Source organism: Elephas maximus, chromosome 3 (assembly GCF_024166365.1).
Source record: "Elephas maximus indicus isolate mEleMax1 chromosome 3, mEleMax1 primary haplotype, whole genome shotgun sequence".
NCBI lineage: Eukaryota > Metazoa > Chordata > Mammalia > Proboscidea > Elephantidae > Elephas > Elephas maximus.
Window position 1 is genome coordinate 14,247,857 of NC_064821.1, and position 17,870 is coordinate 14,265,726.

General features: G+C 44.2%; 1 protein-coding gene across 4 annotated transcripts in view; it reads left to right on the forward strand.

Annotated features, from left to right (window-relative positions):
* Positions 1-583: 583 nt before the first annotated feature.
* LOC126074013 (zinc finger protein OZF-like) overlaps positions 584-17,870 on the forward strand; it is a 39,821-nt gene continuing 22,534 nt past the window's right edge. Inside the window, exons 1-3 of one of the 4 annotated variants that reach the window (XM_049881353.1) lie at positions 584-907; positions 7,936-8,184; positions 10,308-10,583. Coding sequence is in view for 1 of the 4 variants with exons in the window: in XM_049881352.1 (XP_049737309.1) it covers positions 8,182-8,184 (3 nt within the window). In the remaining 3 variants the exon portion in view is untranslated. Of the gene's footprint in view, positions 908-7,935; positions 10,584-17,870 lie in introns of all 4 variants that reach the window. The other 3 variants (XM_049881355.1, XM_049881352.1, XM_049881354.1) reach the window with 3 other exon arrangements.

Genomic DNA, 17,870 nt, shown 5'->3' on the forward strand with positions numbered 1-17,870 from the left:
TTATAAAAAGCAAAAACTGTTTATAATTCTCATTTTTTAAAACCACTTCACCGTTTACATACTGTTGCTCACAAGGACTGCTATCTGCCTGCCTCTTGCCCTGGAACACTTCTTTCTCCAAGTGCCTCAGCTCTGGGAGAGATCTACTGAGTTTGCACAGTAGGTGCCCTGCTCCTGGGTAAAGATACGCGATATGCAAGAGAAGACAAACTGTGAACAGAAGCCAACACTTCAGACTTTCACGATTCTAAAGATGGGCAAATGTTTATGAGGAGCAAACAAATTATTTCTCTAAAGAACATGGTAATTGTCTTTCAAGTGGTCAGATTTACAAATACCAGCTTTCTCTGCTCCCCAAGGGTATCAGAAATCTTTGCCTACTGAAATCTGCTTTTAAACTTATATACGCATGTCAGAAAACCTAGGCTTTTCTCTACAGAGGAAACAAGAGAGACAAGCGGACAGACCCCAAGTCCAGGGCAAAGCCACCGAATCCCACCGTCACTAGGCGGCGCCCTCTGGGTCCGCGCACGGAACGCCTCTCTTTGGCACCCAGCATCCCAGAACCCGGAAGTGGAAGTGCGCGTCCTCGCGCCGGCAGCCTTGTTGGGTCGCGGTCCTGTCAGGTGGATGTCTTGTCTGTCGGCGTCCTTCCTGGTCCGGTGCCCCTGTCCCGGGGTCTGAGGGCGCTGTCCCCGCTCTCCCGCGCAGTGCTGGACTCTCCGCCCTCCCGGGGCTGGTGCAGAGCCGCGCGACTCCCCGTACCGCGCTGTGCCCGGGCCTCCCGCCGCCGCCGCCGCCGCCTGTCGCCTGTCGGAGAAGCCGGCCCGGGCCGCCCGCGCCTTCCGGAACCGCAGCTGTGTTCTGCGCGGCCTGGGCTGCACCTTGTCCGTCGGTGCACTGACAGGTAGAGTCGTGTCAGTCCTCGCGGAGCAAGTGTGGTTCCCAGACCAGCAGCGTCAGCCTCACTGGGAGGTTGTGAGAAATGCAGAGTCACGGGCCCCATGGAAGCCCCGGGTGGTCAGCCTGAGTCTCAGTGCCCTGCGCCCCCTCCAGCCGCCGCTCACCAGGCTCCCCTCTGATTTCTGTGCTTCATTTAAGCAGGACTTTTGTTAAATATTGCTGCTCAGACAAAAAGTAGGTTTATGGAGAGGAATATATTCACTCCTATTTGAAGGGTTGTAGGTGTTTAAAGTAGATGAAGAATTAAGAACCGTGAGTTGGAACTAGTACGTGCATTTGGGACTGTATTTACCCTGGTGGCGTAGTGGTTAAGAGCTAGAGCTGCTAACCAAAAGCTGGCAGTTCTAATCCACCAGGCGCTCCTTGGAAATCCTGGGGGACAGTTTTACTCTGTCCTGTAGTGTCGCTATGAGCCGGAATCGACTGGACGGCAAAGGGTTTGGTTTTCATTTTTATCCTAGTTTCAGGAGGAGAATATTTAGTAAGAGGCACATTTCCAGTAATTTCTTTGGCTGTAAAACAGACATTTTCATCGTGATTGTGCGAGAAACAGTATGTCCGGCCCTAGTTGATTTGCTGTAAAATGTGATGTGGTTGAATAAGCTTCATATGTAGACAATGACCGTTGTATAGAGGTCACATACCCAGTATTTGTCCAAGATGTTAAAGCTTGGCTGAGACAGGATTTGCGCAGGATTGGATACTGGTGATTCAGCCTCAGTTTTTGCTACCAGAGAACTGGAGGCTTCTTGAGGCAAAAGCTGTGCATATTCCCAGTGTCAGAACAGCGAACATTAGGAATGAGGGCAAAATGGGAGGCATGTGTAATGAAACGAATCAAAATTCTTAAACAGATCGTAGAGGTCGGCCAGACTACAGGGTTGCAAAAAGTACCTCATCCTTTGTGATCATTCTTTTACAAAGTACTCTTGCTTAAATACATGTGAAATGGGCAATTATTAGAAAGTCATGATTTATAGTAAGTAATTTTGAACTTGAAGCTTAAATTGATGAGTAGGTAATGTGTGTGACACATGTAATATGACTAGAGAATGTTTCTTTTCAAACCAAATGTAATAATGTAGAATGAAGATACTGTGTGTATCAAACATGTTGCATGTAAGAGCAACAAAAGGGTATCATTTTACAGAGAACAAAAGAGGAAAAAATGTATAGCCACTAAGGAGTCAAGCAGCTGCTGCATGTATCGTTTCAAAACTTTAAAGTGTCTCAGTGGCTGCAACAATGGGCTCAAACATAAAAAGATAGTGAGGATGGTGTAAGACAAGGCAGTGTTTCATTCTGTTGTACATAGGGTTTGGTCGCTATGAGTCGGAACTGACTTGACAGCACCTAAGAACAACAACAACCCCAATACCGTCCTTAGGAAAAGCCAGATACTTCTAAGAGCCTCTCAGATTCTAGGTTTTATAATTCCATTGTATTATGCATATTCAGATACACATGGATAGTAATTTTTCTGAGAAAAATGGTTTGAAACTAGAGGCATTCCCTGGGTCACTAACTTAACAACTTTTACTTAGTCTTGAAAGTTATGTGAATTTGCCCTCTCTTTGAAATAAATGAACCAACCCCTTCTCACCAAAAAAAAAAAAAAAAAAAGCTTTGACGTGTCTACATTTAAGAGTCCTCTTTGAGAAATCATTGCTAGCTTCAATGTCATTAGCGGATCTCTTTATTTTCACCCTTTAAAATTACAATTCACTGGAGTTTTTGTTACACAGGTAGTCCAGGTTTTTTTTTGTTTGTTTGTTTTTTCCATATTAGTAACATGGTGATCCAGATCTAATTACCTTGAAAAGTCCATTCTTTGTACACTGCAGTTGCTCAAATGTGATTTTATTTGTCTAGATGAACACGTCCTGAGGTTCACTATGAGTCGGAATTGACTCCTGGCACACAACAATGACAACAAGGTTGGCATTAAATCTTCGAAATGCCTGCTTAACTCCCTATATCCCCATGATATCTACATTTTTCTCCTTTTACCTATACACTCAGACCAAGAAACTAAGTTTCTTTTTTTGTTTTCATGGTATTTCATTGCATCTTTTGTGTGTGTGTGGTAAAAAAATATATAACGAAACACTTGCTATTTCAACCATTTTTACATGTAAGATTCAGTAACATGAATTACTTTCACCTTGTGTGCTACCATCACCCCTATCAGTTTCTAACCTTTTCCATCACCCGTAGCAGAAACTCGGTGCCTCTTAAGCATTAACTACCCTCCTCCCTCCCATCCTCCCCGATAACCATTTAGTTTCTATACATTTGCCTATTTGTCCTTTTGTATATGACTTAGGTTTTAATTTTTTATATGACTTAATTCACTTAGCATAGTGCCTTCAAGGTTCATCCATGTCAGCGTTTATGAGAACTTCCATTTCTTTTTATTACTGAATAATATTCCATTGTATGGATATACTACATTTTCTTTATCCATGCATCTGTCGATGAACATTTGGGTACTGTCTACTTTTTTGGCTATTATAAATAGTGCCGCAGTGAACATTGTAAAGGTACCTGTTTGCATCCTTGCTTTCAAACTTTTTTGGTATATACCTAGGAATGGAAATTTATGGGTCGTATGGTAATTGTATGGTAATTGTGTGTTTAATTTTTGAAGAAATGCCAAACTGTTTTCCACAGAGGTGGCACCATTTTCCAATCCCACCAACAATTTCTCCACATTCTCCCCAACTCTTGTTTTTTTCTGTTTTTCTGACAGTAGCCATAGGAAACCCTTGTGGTGTAGTAGTTAAGTGCTATGGCTGCTAACCAAAAGGCCAGCAGTTTGAATCCACCAGGTGTTCCTTGGAAACTCTATTGGGCAGCTCTACTACTCTGTCCTATAGAGTCACTATGAGTCAGAATTGACTCGATGGCAATGGGTAATGACTAATGGTTAAGAGTTTATCTGCTAACCAATAGGTTGGTGGTTTGAATCCACCAGCCACTCCTTGGAAACCTTATGGGGTGCTTCTCCTCTGTCCTATAGGGTCGCTGTGAGTCAGAATTGACTCGGCAGCAGTGGCTAATGACTAATGGCATAGAGCATCTTTCCATGTGTTTATCGGCCATTTGTATATGCTCTTTGGTGAAATGTCTATTTAAATTTTTTGCCCATTTTTAGGATAACCTATCTTTTTGTTGTTGAATGGTAGGGGTTCTTTATATTTCCTGGTTACTAAACCCTTATCAGATACAGGATTCCCAGATATTTTCTACCATTCTGTAGGTTGTCTCTTTGTTGATAAAATCTTTTGATGCCTAAAATTTTTAATTTGATGAAGTCTAATTTATATCTCTTGACTTTTTTTTTGCATGTGCTTTTGGCATCATATCTGAGTCCATTGTTAAAAACTAGTATGTGGAGAAAATAAATGTTCACATTTTTTAAAATTGTGAAAAGATTACATGTTTCGAAAATTTTAAAAATGCCTAGAGGAAAAATCATTAAACACCACTGAAATCTCAAATCTGTAGAAAAACATGGTGCATTTATTTTTCTCTTTCTGTCCTTAGAGATTGATATTCTCTAAGTACTCCCTTTTTGAACAGGAGTTCCCTTGGAGCCATGACTGGTAGTGTAATCACTTCATGTCAAATTCAAGCCCGCGTTCAAAGCTACTGAATTTTCCTAGTTTCACAATCTAAGAGTTGCCCCTCAGATAACACCCCAATATTGACTAGCATTTCCTGAAGGCCTAATACGTGACAGAACTATGCTCTTCCTTCCCTCTAGCTTGAAGCTTCAGAAGTGGGAATGGAGCCTGTTTCAGAGGCCACAGTTTGATTCTTTGTTTCCAGGAGGAGGCAGCCCACAGGTTGAGATATGGGCTCTTGGGTACCAGTGGACTCAGACCAAACCCTTCCCAGAGTTCACCTGGGGCACTGTGGGCTGTATGGCTCTGAAACCTAACACGTCCGAAACAGAGCTCTCTAATCTTACCCCAGCAAGGCTACTCCTCACCTGGCTTTCCCATGTCAGTAAATGGCACCAGCATCCATTCACTAGATTGGGAGATGTACTCAGTCCATCTCTATCCTCTTTTTCTCTCATCTTCCACCCTCAGGAAAGCACCAAGTCCTGTTGGTTTAGAACCAAAACATAACTGCTATCATCAGGGCTACAATTTTAGTCCAAGCTACTCTGAGAGAGATCCCTTAGGAGAACAGCCTCTGAGCTTTCTCCTCCTTTCTCTCTTCTCATAAAAAGGTATCATCTCCACCCAGCAGCAAGAGGCATATTTCACAAATGTATACCAAGCAAGCTATCAGTCACGTACAGAATAAAATCCACATATTTTAGGTTGCCCATCAAGATCCTACCTGTTCAGGCTTTTGTATGGCTCTCTGACTTAAATTTATAACACCCTCATGTTAAGTAAGCTCTTGACACATTTTTAAAAAGCTTTGACAAAAATGTCAGGATTTTCTCTTCTTTTTGTCCTCTACATCAGGTATTTCCTCTGATTAGAGGAAAACTTTTTACTATAGGAATCCCATTACTCTCCTAAGTCAGGTCTAACTGCAAATGTCACCTCCTCAGAGAGTCTCTCCCCCGCCCCCTCAGTTATTCTAACTCATTTCTATGTTTAAATATCGTTACAATTTGCAGAATGTGGTAACTCCAATTTAGGTTGACATTAACCGTAATCAGGTAAATATAACCAAATTGTATTGAATGTTACCTTTACTTTTATCTATTCTATTTCCCTATGTGACAGGGTTCCAGAAAACAAAAAGCTGTGAAGCTTTGCAATGTGGTAATGGCAGCTTTCTCACCCTCTTTGTTGCGTTGGTCAGTTTTGGTTCTAGTGAGTCCCCTAGAGTTGTGATGTCCACTAACCAGCTGTGGCTATTCACAGTTAAAATTAATTAAATCAAAAAGAAAAACTTCACTTCCGTAGTTGCATTAGTCAACATTTTAAGTGCTAAATATCCACATGTGGCTAGAGGCTTCCATATTGGTCTATGCAGAGACAGAACAAGCCTGTGTTCAAAGAAAGTTCCACTGAGTAGTGCTGCTCCACAGTATATACAATAGATGGCAATCTGTGTGTGATTATTCTGTGTGTGACCCCAATTACCTATGTCATAGGCTGGAAAGAACAAGAAAACAAAATATAAATTGTCCATAGATTTACAGTCTAGCATGGGAGATAGTTTTAAATAAATAATGACAAACCAGGGACATCTTGATAGCAGATGTAAAAGGACCTAACCCAAGAGTCAGGTTAGACTACTTGAAAGGGAAAATCATTTAAGTGAAAATTCATAAAATTAGTTGGCTTCAGCTATATACATGGTTAGCTGTGTACATGAGCAGGGTTGATAGCATGTGTGATGGGTGGGCGTGGAAAGAATATTTCAGTTGGGAAAAGTGAGTGTGTAAATCTCTGAGGCAGCAGAGAATGCATTATTATCTGTTGCTGGATAAAAGTTAGAGATGATTGGAGCAAAGAAAACAAAGTGTGGGTTGGAGGTTGGGGGGTGTTGTGTGAGCCAGACTGGAAGAAGCAATGGTAGCAAGTTGTTAAGAGCCATTCTGACCACTCTGGGCTTTTTGAAGGCCAGTGGGCAGCCACTGATGGGCATGAAGCAGGGATGGATGTGAGTATATTTGCGATTTAAAACGGAACACTCCAGTTCTTGTACTGCAAATAGATTTTGGAAAGATAACCATGAATGAATGATGTCAAGCAGAAGCTTGTTATGAACAAGTTAAGGAAGACTGTGAGGTGGCCTAGACGCGGAGATTGTGGATCAGGAAGATAGTGGGTGACATTATGTAGATGTAGATGGTTCAAAGGGCACCTCAGTTGATCGAATGCTTATTCCTTGAGTTACAGGCTATAGAGCCGTGAATGCTTCTCAAAGTTGCATGTGGATGTGGATAACCAGGGCACATTAAAATGCAGATTTTTATTTAGCAGGTCTGGGGTGTAGCTTGAGAGTCTACATATCTAACAAACTCCCAGTTTATGCTGAAAGTAAGCATAGAAATAAAGTTGTGAATTAAAATTAGTGCTGTGAGAGAAAATACTAAAAGGCAAGATAATACTTAAAGGGGAGACACTGGATATAATGGTCATGCAAGAGAGAGAACATTTACACTGAGATCAAGAAATAAGAGTGGGAGTCAGCTGGATGGGGGAGCTGTGGGGGGGCAAGGGAGATGGGAACAGAGGTGGGAGAGGGCTCCTTAGAGAAAACTTAATGATTTTCTGATTTGTGTGTTGACAGATTTGTTATAATGCTGAAAGAGGAAGTGTTAGGAATCCTCCCAGATTTCTTGAAAGCTTAGGGACTGGTGGTGTTAAAGGCCTGAGAGCCAAAAAACAAAAAACTCAGGGGTAATGGTGAAAGTACAAAATCAACAGGATAAATACTGATCACATATTACAATGGTATGTATGAAATGAAAATAAACAAAAGCAAAGCTCAGTAGAAGAGATTTAACTGCACAAAGTGAAAAACTGATGAAGCATGATGATTGCATTGGCTAAAGTTGAAAAATACGTTCTCCCTGAAAATTCACCCACGTTGATATCAGATAACAGGGTATATGTTGATCTACAAGGGGCAGTGTTATGCAGGTGAACAAACAAACTCATCCTTGAACCCCTCAGTCCCTGGAGAAAATCAGATTCAAGTTTTCCAGCCTTGCCCTAAATGCTTCTCATGCTCTGGGATGAGTAAATTCCTCCATCTGTGATCTTGTTACCAAAAGGAAGAGGCTGAGTAGCTGTGTGAAGAATGCAGGTGTATGCTCTGGAAGGCTAGAGCCTGTTCTGCCTTAAGCAGCAAATGCCCTCAGGGTGGAGCACTGCCTTGAGACTGGGAGGAAGTCCTGCCCAGGGAAAAAGCTGAAGGCTAAGAACCAGTTGCTTCCTCTTTACTCAACACCTGTCTCCCCCTCCTCCCTATCATCTTCAATTTCAGGTCCCAGGTGTGACACAGAGAAAACTAGTCGAGTCTCAGCAGCTGGGTACCTAGGGCAACTGTCTTGCACATCCTTGCCCTCACAAGTAAGGTTTCAACTGCTCTGACTGGCTGTGTGGACCAAACATTATTCATCTGCCTCCAAACTGCTTAGTGGCTCTGCTTCCCCTCCTATTCCTGTCACTGAAGTGGCTTCTTGAGCTCCGAGAGGACAGTCACTTAACTTTGAGGAGCTGTAGCGAGGAAATGGTGAGTATCACAGAGAATTGGGTAATTCTTAGTATAAGGGGGTGAGGCTAAGTATGATTTGGTGCGGGACCAGCTGTGTGCTTCGTGCTCTGTGTTTCTACAAGGTAAAAGGTAGCAGAAGAGGCCAAGGGATTAAGTCCTAAGTGGCATCCTAAGCCCCTGTTCCACCATCACTGGACCCTTCCTCTATGCATATGTGGTCGTTGAAGCCTTGGATGCCTGGTGTTGCCTTTCATATGTGACAGAGCTGTCACCATGGAGCCTTACAACCCCATCCTGGGCCTCGGTGCTCTGTGCTGAATGTCAAAATGTCCTGGGCAGAGCATGAAGATGGAGCAGCTCTAGCTGGGGAGGCTAAGCCACAGGCTCTCCAGAGCCATCCTCTCCCCTCGCTGCAAAAATGTTCCTCCCCCAGGCACTGGAGCCTTTTTTGTGCAGTTCTGAAACTATCGTTCCACTTCTCACGTGGGGAGATGGGGTAAAGAAAGGGAGAGAGTTATTCGGGGAAGAACCCTGACTCTTCATGAGTCCTACGTGGGGCCTGGCACTCCCATGACCTCAGTACAGGAATGAGGCAGGAGAGTGAGTCCAGCTGGATCATGTCTGGGGTCTCCAAAACCATCTTTTTTTTTTTCCAGCAGGGAATAGTTTTGCTTGCATCTTTCAGGTGTGCATGAAGCACAATAACCCAGTCCAGGTCCCTGTCCTCCCAGGCTCTCTGTGCCTAGAGCTGGTATTACATTTCCAAAAATTTTTGACTGCTCCCCATAGTCTTGGACTAAAGTCTAAGAAATTTTTTTTTTTTTTTTTTTTTTTGCTAAAGCAGCTAAGGTATGAGGTGGAGATTCATCCTGCCTGACTGGCAGCCAGGGCAGCACTACAGATGTAATCCAGAGTCATGGGGGAGTCACGGGGGTAAAGCAGTCCCTAAAACCCTTGGAAAGGCTTGGTTCAGATTAAGAAAAAATAGGTGTGAAAAGCCAGGATGAGTGGACTAAAGGCTTTTTATTAGGGGAAACTTAGGTACAGAAGGGCAGCACAGATTCACATGGGAGAAACTGCAAAGCGCTGGTCATTAACTTAGGTTATGGTATTGGTGTGCAACAGGGGCCTTTGCTGTACCACTTATTACTCAAAGAGTGGATGATTACAAAGGGAGAAAGGAATGTGATACCAGGACCCCAGGAGGAGTGCCACAGGAGGAAGGGAGGGGAAAGTGAAGTCTGAAAACCTGGGGGGTGGGAGTTGGGGAATGGCCCTGAGAGGGTAGGCTGGTTAATGTCCTTGTCTAACTACTGACAGAGTGACTGTGATGCTTAAGATTGTGTGTTAACTTTGCTGGGCCATGATTCTCAGTGTTTTGGCAGTTGCATAATGTTGTGATCACTTCTCCATTGAAATTTGATATGTGATCACCGCCATGATGGAATCTGCTGAGTGGTACCTGCGGGCCTGGGGCCTGTGGCGGCTCGCCGCCCCCTCAGCCTAAGACATTTGGTACCAAGAGTGGTTCTAGAGAAACAAAATTTTAAGGATGAATTTTCTAGATTGGTCCTCAAGTCTGGTTAGTCTTGAAGATGGTGATGCCTCTGCTTCCAACAGTAAAGAGGGCACTGCTAATCCATGGTGTGAAGTGGTGGTACAGACATACAAAATATCACCACCAGTAGATTAGGCATTGGTGAAAGCCGATGCTCTGGGTGAACACTTGTGTGATATCTTTCCAGAGCTTTGTCAGAATGAGAAATGCAAGGAAGCTGCTTGGTGGGTCCTACTTTCACTCGACAGAGTGGTGAAAGAAAGATGCGCTCAGGGCTTCAGAGTCAAAGCTCAAGTGCTGCCTAAATGACCTCAAAGCCTCCACTTATGGTTTGAAAGAAGGCCTTATTTCTGTAATAACAGAGCAGATATTGCTAAAAGCCAAACCCAGACTCTGATTGTGAGAGTGGCTGAATTACAACGTCAGCTCAATTTCCAGCCTAGAGAGGTGTCTGAAGTTAAAGTGAGGGCATTGACTGGGAAGAAATGGGATCCTCAAACTTGGAGTGGGGACATATGGGCAGATAATCAGGAAGCTGGGGACATGGAGCCCCTAAATTCCATTCATTCACTCCTGCCAACAGAGCCACTCCCATCTGAAGAGATTACTTCATTTTCGTCTGCTGTGCCACCCTGCCCAGAAAAACCCCTCCACTGCCATCTGATGAGATTAGCCCTAGCCCAGCTGCCTGTAAGGAGCACTTGCCAGCAGTCACTTCCTGTGGCAGCGCCTGAGGAAGACAGTGTTGAATGTTTTCAAAACATACTCCACTCTACCCATTCTGGCTTCTAGACCTATAACTAGGCTCAAGTCCCAGGGAACCCCGGAAGGTGAAGTACAAAGTGTGACCCAGGAGGAGGTATGCTACACTCCAAAAGAACTACTTAACTTTCCTAATATGTACAAACAGAAACCTGGGGAATATGTGTGGGAATGGCTATTAAGGGTGTGGGATAATTGTGCAAGGAACATAAAATGGATCAGTCTGAGTTTATTGATATGGGTCCACTAAGCACAGATTCTTCATTCAGTGTTTCAGCTCAAGAAGTTAGGAAAGCCTCTAATAGTTTGTTTGGCTGGGTTTCCAAAGCATGGATTACATGGTAGCCTACACTAAACTAGGTTAAAGTACCAGACCTGCCTTGGTGTATTGTAGGAAAACGTATCCAAAGGCTTAAGGAAATTGGCATGCTGGAGTGGATTTATCAGGTTAGACTCACAGGCCCACACATGGCATGCCCAGAGGACACACCTTTTACCACAACTGTGAGGAACAAATTTGTGACAGGAGCTCCAGCATCCTTGAAGACTGCTGTGATTGTTTTATGTAAATCAGATTTGACACTGGAAACTGCCCTAAGTGAATTAAGACACCTAGCTACTCTATCCTGAAGGGTCGCCATGAGTCGGAATCGACTCGAAGGCACTGGGTTTGGGTAGCTACAATGGGGCTGATTGGACCCCCTGGTAGTAGGGGCCAAGTGGCTGCTCTCAATCGACAAAGACAAGGTGGGTGTGGTTACAGTAATGGACAGCGGAGTCAAAGCTGTAATCAGAATGGTCTGACTGGTATGGACTTACGGCATTGGCTACTTAGTCATGGTGTCCCTAGGAGTGAAATAGATGGGAAACCTACTAAACTGTACAAAGAGATGAATTCTAGGTCAGGTGAACAGCAGTCTAACTCAAATTGCCAGAACAGAGAATCACAGTCTCTCAATCAATTCCCAGACATGAGCAAGTTTAAAGACCCGCAACCCCTTGAATGAAGGGGAGACTGGGTCCCCCTTGAGGGAGGACTTCAGTACACTGCCAGAAATTTATACTGTTAATCTCTCTCCCAGCCTTCCCCAAAGGGATCTAAGGCCTTTTACGAGAGTGACTGTTCATTGGGAAAAAGGAAATAATCAGACTTTTCAGGGATTACTGGATACTGCCTCAACTGACGCTAATTCCAGGAGACCCAAAACGGTACTGTGGCCCAGCAGTCAAAGTGGGGGAATATGGAGGTTAGGTTATTGATGGAGTCTTGGCTTCTGTCCGTCTGATGGTAGGTCCAGTGGGTCCCCAAACCCATCCTGTAGTGATTTCCCCAATTCCAGAATGCATAATTGGAATAGATATACTCAGCAACTGGCAGAACCTCTATATTGGATCCCTGACAAATGGAGTTAGGGCTATTATGGTAGGAAAAGCCAAGTGGAAGCCGTTGGAACTGCCCCTACCTAGAAAAATAGTAAACCAAAAACAATACCGCATTCTTGGAGGGATTGTAGAGATTACTGCCACCATCAAGGGCTTGAAGGATGCAGGGGTGGTGATTCCCACCACATCCCCAATCAACTCTCCTATTTGGCCTGTGCAAAAAACAGATGGATCTTGGAACATGACAGTAGATTATTGAAAACTTAACCAGGTGGCGACTCCAGTTGCAGCTGCTGTTCCAGATGTAGTCTCATTGCTTGAGCAAATTTAATACATCTCCTGGTACCTGATATGCAGCTATTGATCTGGCGAATGCCTTTTTCTCCATACCTATTTCAAAGGACCGCCAGAAGCAGTTCAAACACCTTCACTTGCCAACTCCCCAGCCCTGTGGCATAATTTAGTCTGCAGGGAACTTGAGTGTCTTTCCCTTCCACAAGATGGCACACTGGTCCATTACACTGATGACATTATGCTGATTGGACCTAGTAAGCAAGGACTGTCAATGACTCTGGACTTACTGGTAAAACATTTGTGTGCTCGAGTGTGAGAAATTAATCCCACAAAAATTCAGATGCCTTCCACCTCAGTGAAATTTCTAGGGGTCCAGTGGTATGGGGCATGTCGAGGTATTCCTTCTAAAGTGAAGGATAATTATTGCATCTGGTTGCTCCCACAACTGAAAGGGAGGCACAACACCTAGTAGGACTCTTTGGATTTTGGAGGCAACATATTCCTCATTTGAGTGTGTTATTTCAGCCTGTTTATCAAGTGACTCAAAAAGCTGTGAGTTTTGAGTGGGGCCTGGTAGAAGAGAAGGCTCTGCAACAGGTTCAGGCTGCTGTGCAAACTGCTCTGCCCCTTGGGCCCTATGATCCAGCTGATCCGATCGTGCTTGAAGTGTCAGTGGCATATAGAGTGCTGATTGGAGTCTTTGGCAGCCCCTATTGGTGAATCACAGTGCACACCCTTAGGATTTCGGAGCAAAGCCCTGCCATCCTCTGCAGATAACTACTCTCCTTTTGAGAAACAGCTTTTGGCTTGTTACTGGGCTTTAATAGAGACTGAATGCTTAACAATGGAACACCTAGTCACCATGTGGCCTGACCTGCCCATCATGAATGGTGTGTCATCTGACCCACAGAGTCATAAAGCTGGACGTGCATGGCAGCATTCCATCATTAAATGGAAGTGGTATATATGAGATTGGGCCCAAGCAGGACCTGAAGGAACAGGTAAGTTGCATGAGGAAGTGGCCCAGATGCCCGTGGTCTTCATTCCTGTCACATTAGCTTCCATCTCCCAGTCTGCACCTAGGGCCTCATGGGGAATTCCTTACGATCACTTGACTGAAGAAGAGAAAACTCGTGCCTGGTTTACAGATGGTTCTGCGTGATATGCAGGCACCACTCGAAAGTAGACAGTGGCAGCGCTACAGCCCCTTTCTGGGGCCTCCCTGGAGGACAGTGGTGAAGGGAAATCCTCCCAATGGGCAGAACTTCGAGCAGCGCACCTGGTTGTTCATTTTGCTTGGAAGGAGAAATGGCCAGATGTGCGATTATACTGATTCATGGGCGGTGGCCAGTGGTTTGGCTGTATGGCCAGGGACTTGGGAAGAACCTGACTGGAAAATTGGAGACAAGGATTTATGGGGAAGAGGTATGTGGATAGACCTCTCTGAATGGGCCAAAGAAGTGAAGATAATTTGTGCCTCATGTGAATCCTCACCAAAAGGTGACCTCAGCAGAGGATGATTTTAATAATCAAGTGGATAGGATGACACATTCTGTGGAAACCACTAATCTTCTTTCCTCAGCTACTCCCATCATTGCCCAATGGGCTCATGAATAAAGTAGCCATGGTGGCAGGGACGGAGGTTATGCATGGGCCCAGCAACTTGGACTTCCACTCACCAAGGCTGACTTGGCTACAGCCACTGCTGAGTGCCCAATCTGCCAGCAGAGACCAACACTGAGTCCCCAATATGTCACCGTCCCTCGAGGTGACCAGCCAGCAACTTGTTGGCAACTTGATTATGTTGGACCACTTCCATCATGAAAAGGGCAGCATTTTGTCCTTACTGGAATAGACACTTACTCTGGATATGGATTTGCCTTCCTTGCATGCTACCCTTCTGCCAAAACTACCATCCGTGGACTTACACAGAATGCCTTATCCACTGTCATGGTATCCCACACAGCATTGCATCTGATCAAGGGACTTATTTTACATCAAACGAAGTGCAGCACTGGGCCCATGCTCATGGAATTCTCTGGTCTTACCATGTTTCCCATCATCCTGACGCAGCTGGTTTGATTGAACGATGGAATGGCTTCCTAAAGACACAATTACGGCACCAGCTAGGTCGTAGTACCTTGCAGGGTTGGGGCAGTGTTCTCCAGGAGGCTGTATATGCTCTAAACCAGCATCCAATATATTGTGCCGTTTCTCTGATAGCAAGGAGTCCTGGGTCCAGGAATCCAGGGGTGGAAATGGGAGTGGCACCACTCACTATTACCCCTAATTACCCACTTGCAAGATTTTTGCTTTCTGTCCCCACAACCTTATGCTCTGCAGGCCTAGAGGTCTTTGTTCCAAGGGGAGGAATGCTCCCACCTGGAGACACATTACTGATTCCATTGAATTAGAAGCTAAGAATGCCACCTGGTCGCTTTGGGCTCCTTATGCCTCTGGATGAACAGGCAAAGAGGGAAGTTACCATACTGGCTGGTGTGATTGATCCAGATTACCAAGAGGAAATTGGATTGATACTACATAATGGAAGTAAAGAAGAATATGTCTGGAATGGAGGATATCCCTTAGGGCGTCTCAGTACTACCATGTCCTGTGATTAATGTCAATGGAAATCTACAGGAACCCAATTCTGACATGGCTACTAATGGCCCAGACCCTTCAGAAATGAAGGTTTGGGTCACCCCACCAAGCAAAGAACCATGACCAGCTGAGGTGCTTGCTGAGGGCAAGGGGAATACAGAATGGGTGGTGGAAGAAGGTAGTTCTAAATACCAGTTAAGGCCATGTGAGCAGTTGCAGAAAGGAGGACTGTAATTGTTATGAGTATTTCTGTTTTGTATGTGTGCATCAGATATTTTTTTCTTCACTTATAAAATATACGTAAATGGGGTAGTGTGCTTTTTGTTTACGTGTGTTAGTTGTTTCCTGGTATGGACAAGTATAACTTTGTAATTGTGTTTATTCAGAGATTATGTATGGTTTAGGGAGATGTGTACATATGCCAAGTTGATAAGAGGTGGACTGTGATGGTTAAGATTGTGTCTCAGCTTGGCTGGGCCATGATTCTCAGTGTTTTGACAGTTGTGTAATGTTGTGATCACTTCCTTGTTGAAATTTGATATGCGATCACCTCCGTGGTGGGATTCTCAGTGTTTTGGCAGTTGTGTAATGTTGTGATCACTTCCTTGTTGAAATTTGATATGCGATCACCTCCGTGGTGGAATCTGCTGAGTGGTACTGGCAGGTCTGGGGTCTGTGGCAGCTCACTGCCCCCTCAGCCTTCATCTCTCTGCCTTCCACCACCTCCTTCCTCCCTGCTTACCTTGAAAAGGTTGTTGGCTTGTTCTGGATCCAACAGCTGTCCCTTGTCTGACCTCTGGTTCTTGGGACTTGGACTAGCAGCTTGCCTGTCCATCTTGGGATTTGTTGATCTTCATGGCCTGCAAGCAAGAGTTCTGCTCCCTGACCTGCCTATCTTGAGTTCACCAGCCCCTGAAGCTATGTGACTCAGGAGAAACCTTGAGGTCTTGCCTGCTGACCTTGGGGATTCCTCGACCATCACGGTCTGTGAGCGGGAGTTCTGTTCTCTGACCTGCTCGTCTTGGGTTCACCATCTTCTGCTGCTCTGTGAATTGGGAAAGGCCTCTATCCTGATCCAAGGACTTAGGATGTTCCAACCCCTACAGCTGTGTGAGCTGTTTCTTTGATATAAATCTCTCTCTATATATTTATATGCATTACTGGTTTTGCTTCTCTTGAGAACCCAGCCTAAGACAGTGACTCTCTGGCCAGCCACTCTTGCTCAATCCCAGAGACCTTCATGGGCAGAATCCATATTGGATATGTCTAACACCCTACAATCCACTCCTTCCTGCCTGGCTCTTACAGCCTCACACGCCCACCTCTTCTGTGAGTTTCTCTGAGCCTGCAGGGTAGGGGAAAGATGATCTCAGGGATTCCTTCCCTAGTTTATGAATGCATTGCAAACATACAAACATATACCACACAAGCAAGTTCAAAAAATGATTTCACCTATTATGACGCCAAGAAGTCCAAATAGTAATTTTTTCCACCCTGTTCCCCACCCAGAGAACCACCCCTTGATCTCTGTCCACCAAGTGTCATCCCCCATATGTTCTGTGCAATCTAATTGGGTAAGTGAACAAACGAGTGGCTTACAAGGGCTGCGTTGTCGGGAACATGTACACAACATTCAGTTTTTCATAAAGCATAGGCGCCTCCTTGGGCCCCTGTTGTCACGTCCAAAGCTGTTCTGTTCTGGAGCACCACACTTCTCAAGGCAGCAGTTTCTTCGCTGAGAGCAGCAGGCCCAAGTTCAGTGTCATTTAGGGGACTGGTGATGAACTTTTGTAGTGTCTCAGTTTTGGTGATAATATTGTCGACACTGAGAGTAAAAATAGCAGGTAAGTAATCCCACCAAGAAAATACAGTCCTTTTACTCAATCACCCCCTCCAATGGGTTCCTTGTAAATGCAGTATAACCTTTGAAATGCGAGAATGGATTCAAGGAAAGCATAGAGTGCATGTATCCAGCCAGTGGTGCCTTGGGGTCAACCACAGCCAGAAATTAGTGCCACGTAGCTACTGCATTCCGACCATTAGGGGCTACCCAGTATCTTCCTGAAGGGAAAAAAAGAGGGGAGTCTGGTCAGTGTCCTTGTCTAATTATGGATGGGGTTACTGTCCAGTCAATCACTCTTGCTCAGTCCCAGAGTCCTTCATGGGCAGGATCTGCATCGGCTACATCTAAAACAAGAATGGGTGTATTTAAGGTCTCAGGGGCACAGTTTCTACTGGAAGCAAATTTTGGAATCCGTTTGTTAGGTTTCCACTGATAATTTTTTAGTTTAATAGATATAAAACTTCTGAAACACAGAGGAATACCTGTTTTTACTGGTGTAAAAGTTACTTTAAATCTCACTTGGATCTTCAGAGGGATCTGAAGGACTTCTGTTACACTTACCATATTATTCCAGAACCCCTAATATTTTAATTCTTCCAGCCATTTTGGAAACCTTCTGGTGGAGAAAATGAACATACAGACTGATATCCCTGGTTACTGGGTTTCAGCACGGAGCCCTGACTTACATTTTTGATTTGTGCAAGTGTATTAGACTATTCCGTAACATTTAGGCCCTAAGGGATTAAATCTTCAATGCTTCTGTATTTACGAATGAAATTCCTAGGAAACACATTAAGTACCACATTCGATTTATATTGTTTAAAAGTAAAATTACCATGTCTTTCCAATAGAAAATACCCTTAAAGCTCAAATGGCAGTATGAACTTATCAAGCAATCTTTATGAAGACTTGCTCTAACATTGCCCTCATCCAGATCATTCTTCTTCCACCAGCCACCTTTAGATATCCAGCTTTCTTGTCAACTTTCTTAAGCATCTTGCCAGTATCTCTTTATATAAATGCAAGCAAATGGAATTAGAAATTTTTATCTACCCTACTTTGTTATAAAAAAGATAGCTTGGATTTTATACTTGCTTTTTGCAGTTAACAAATTATCCTGGAGCTCTGTTAACAATAGGTAGACAGTTTCAATCTAAAGTTGTAAAAACTCCATAGTACTGCATTTGGTGGATCTGTCTTAAGTTTTTTTTCTGGCTTTTGTTTAATTTTTTTGTAACCTCAATGCTATGAAGGGACACTTGG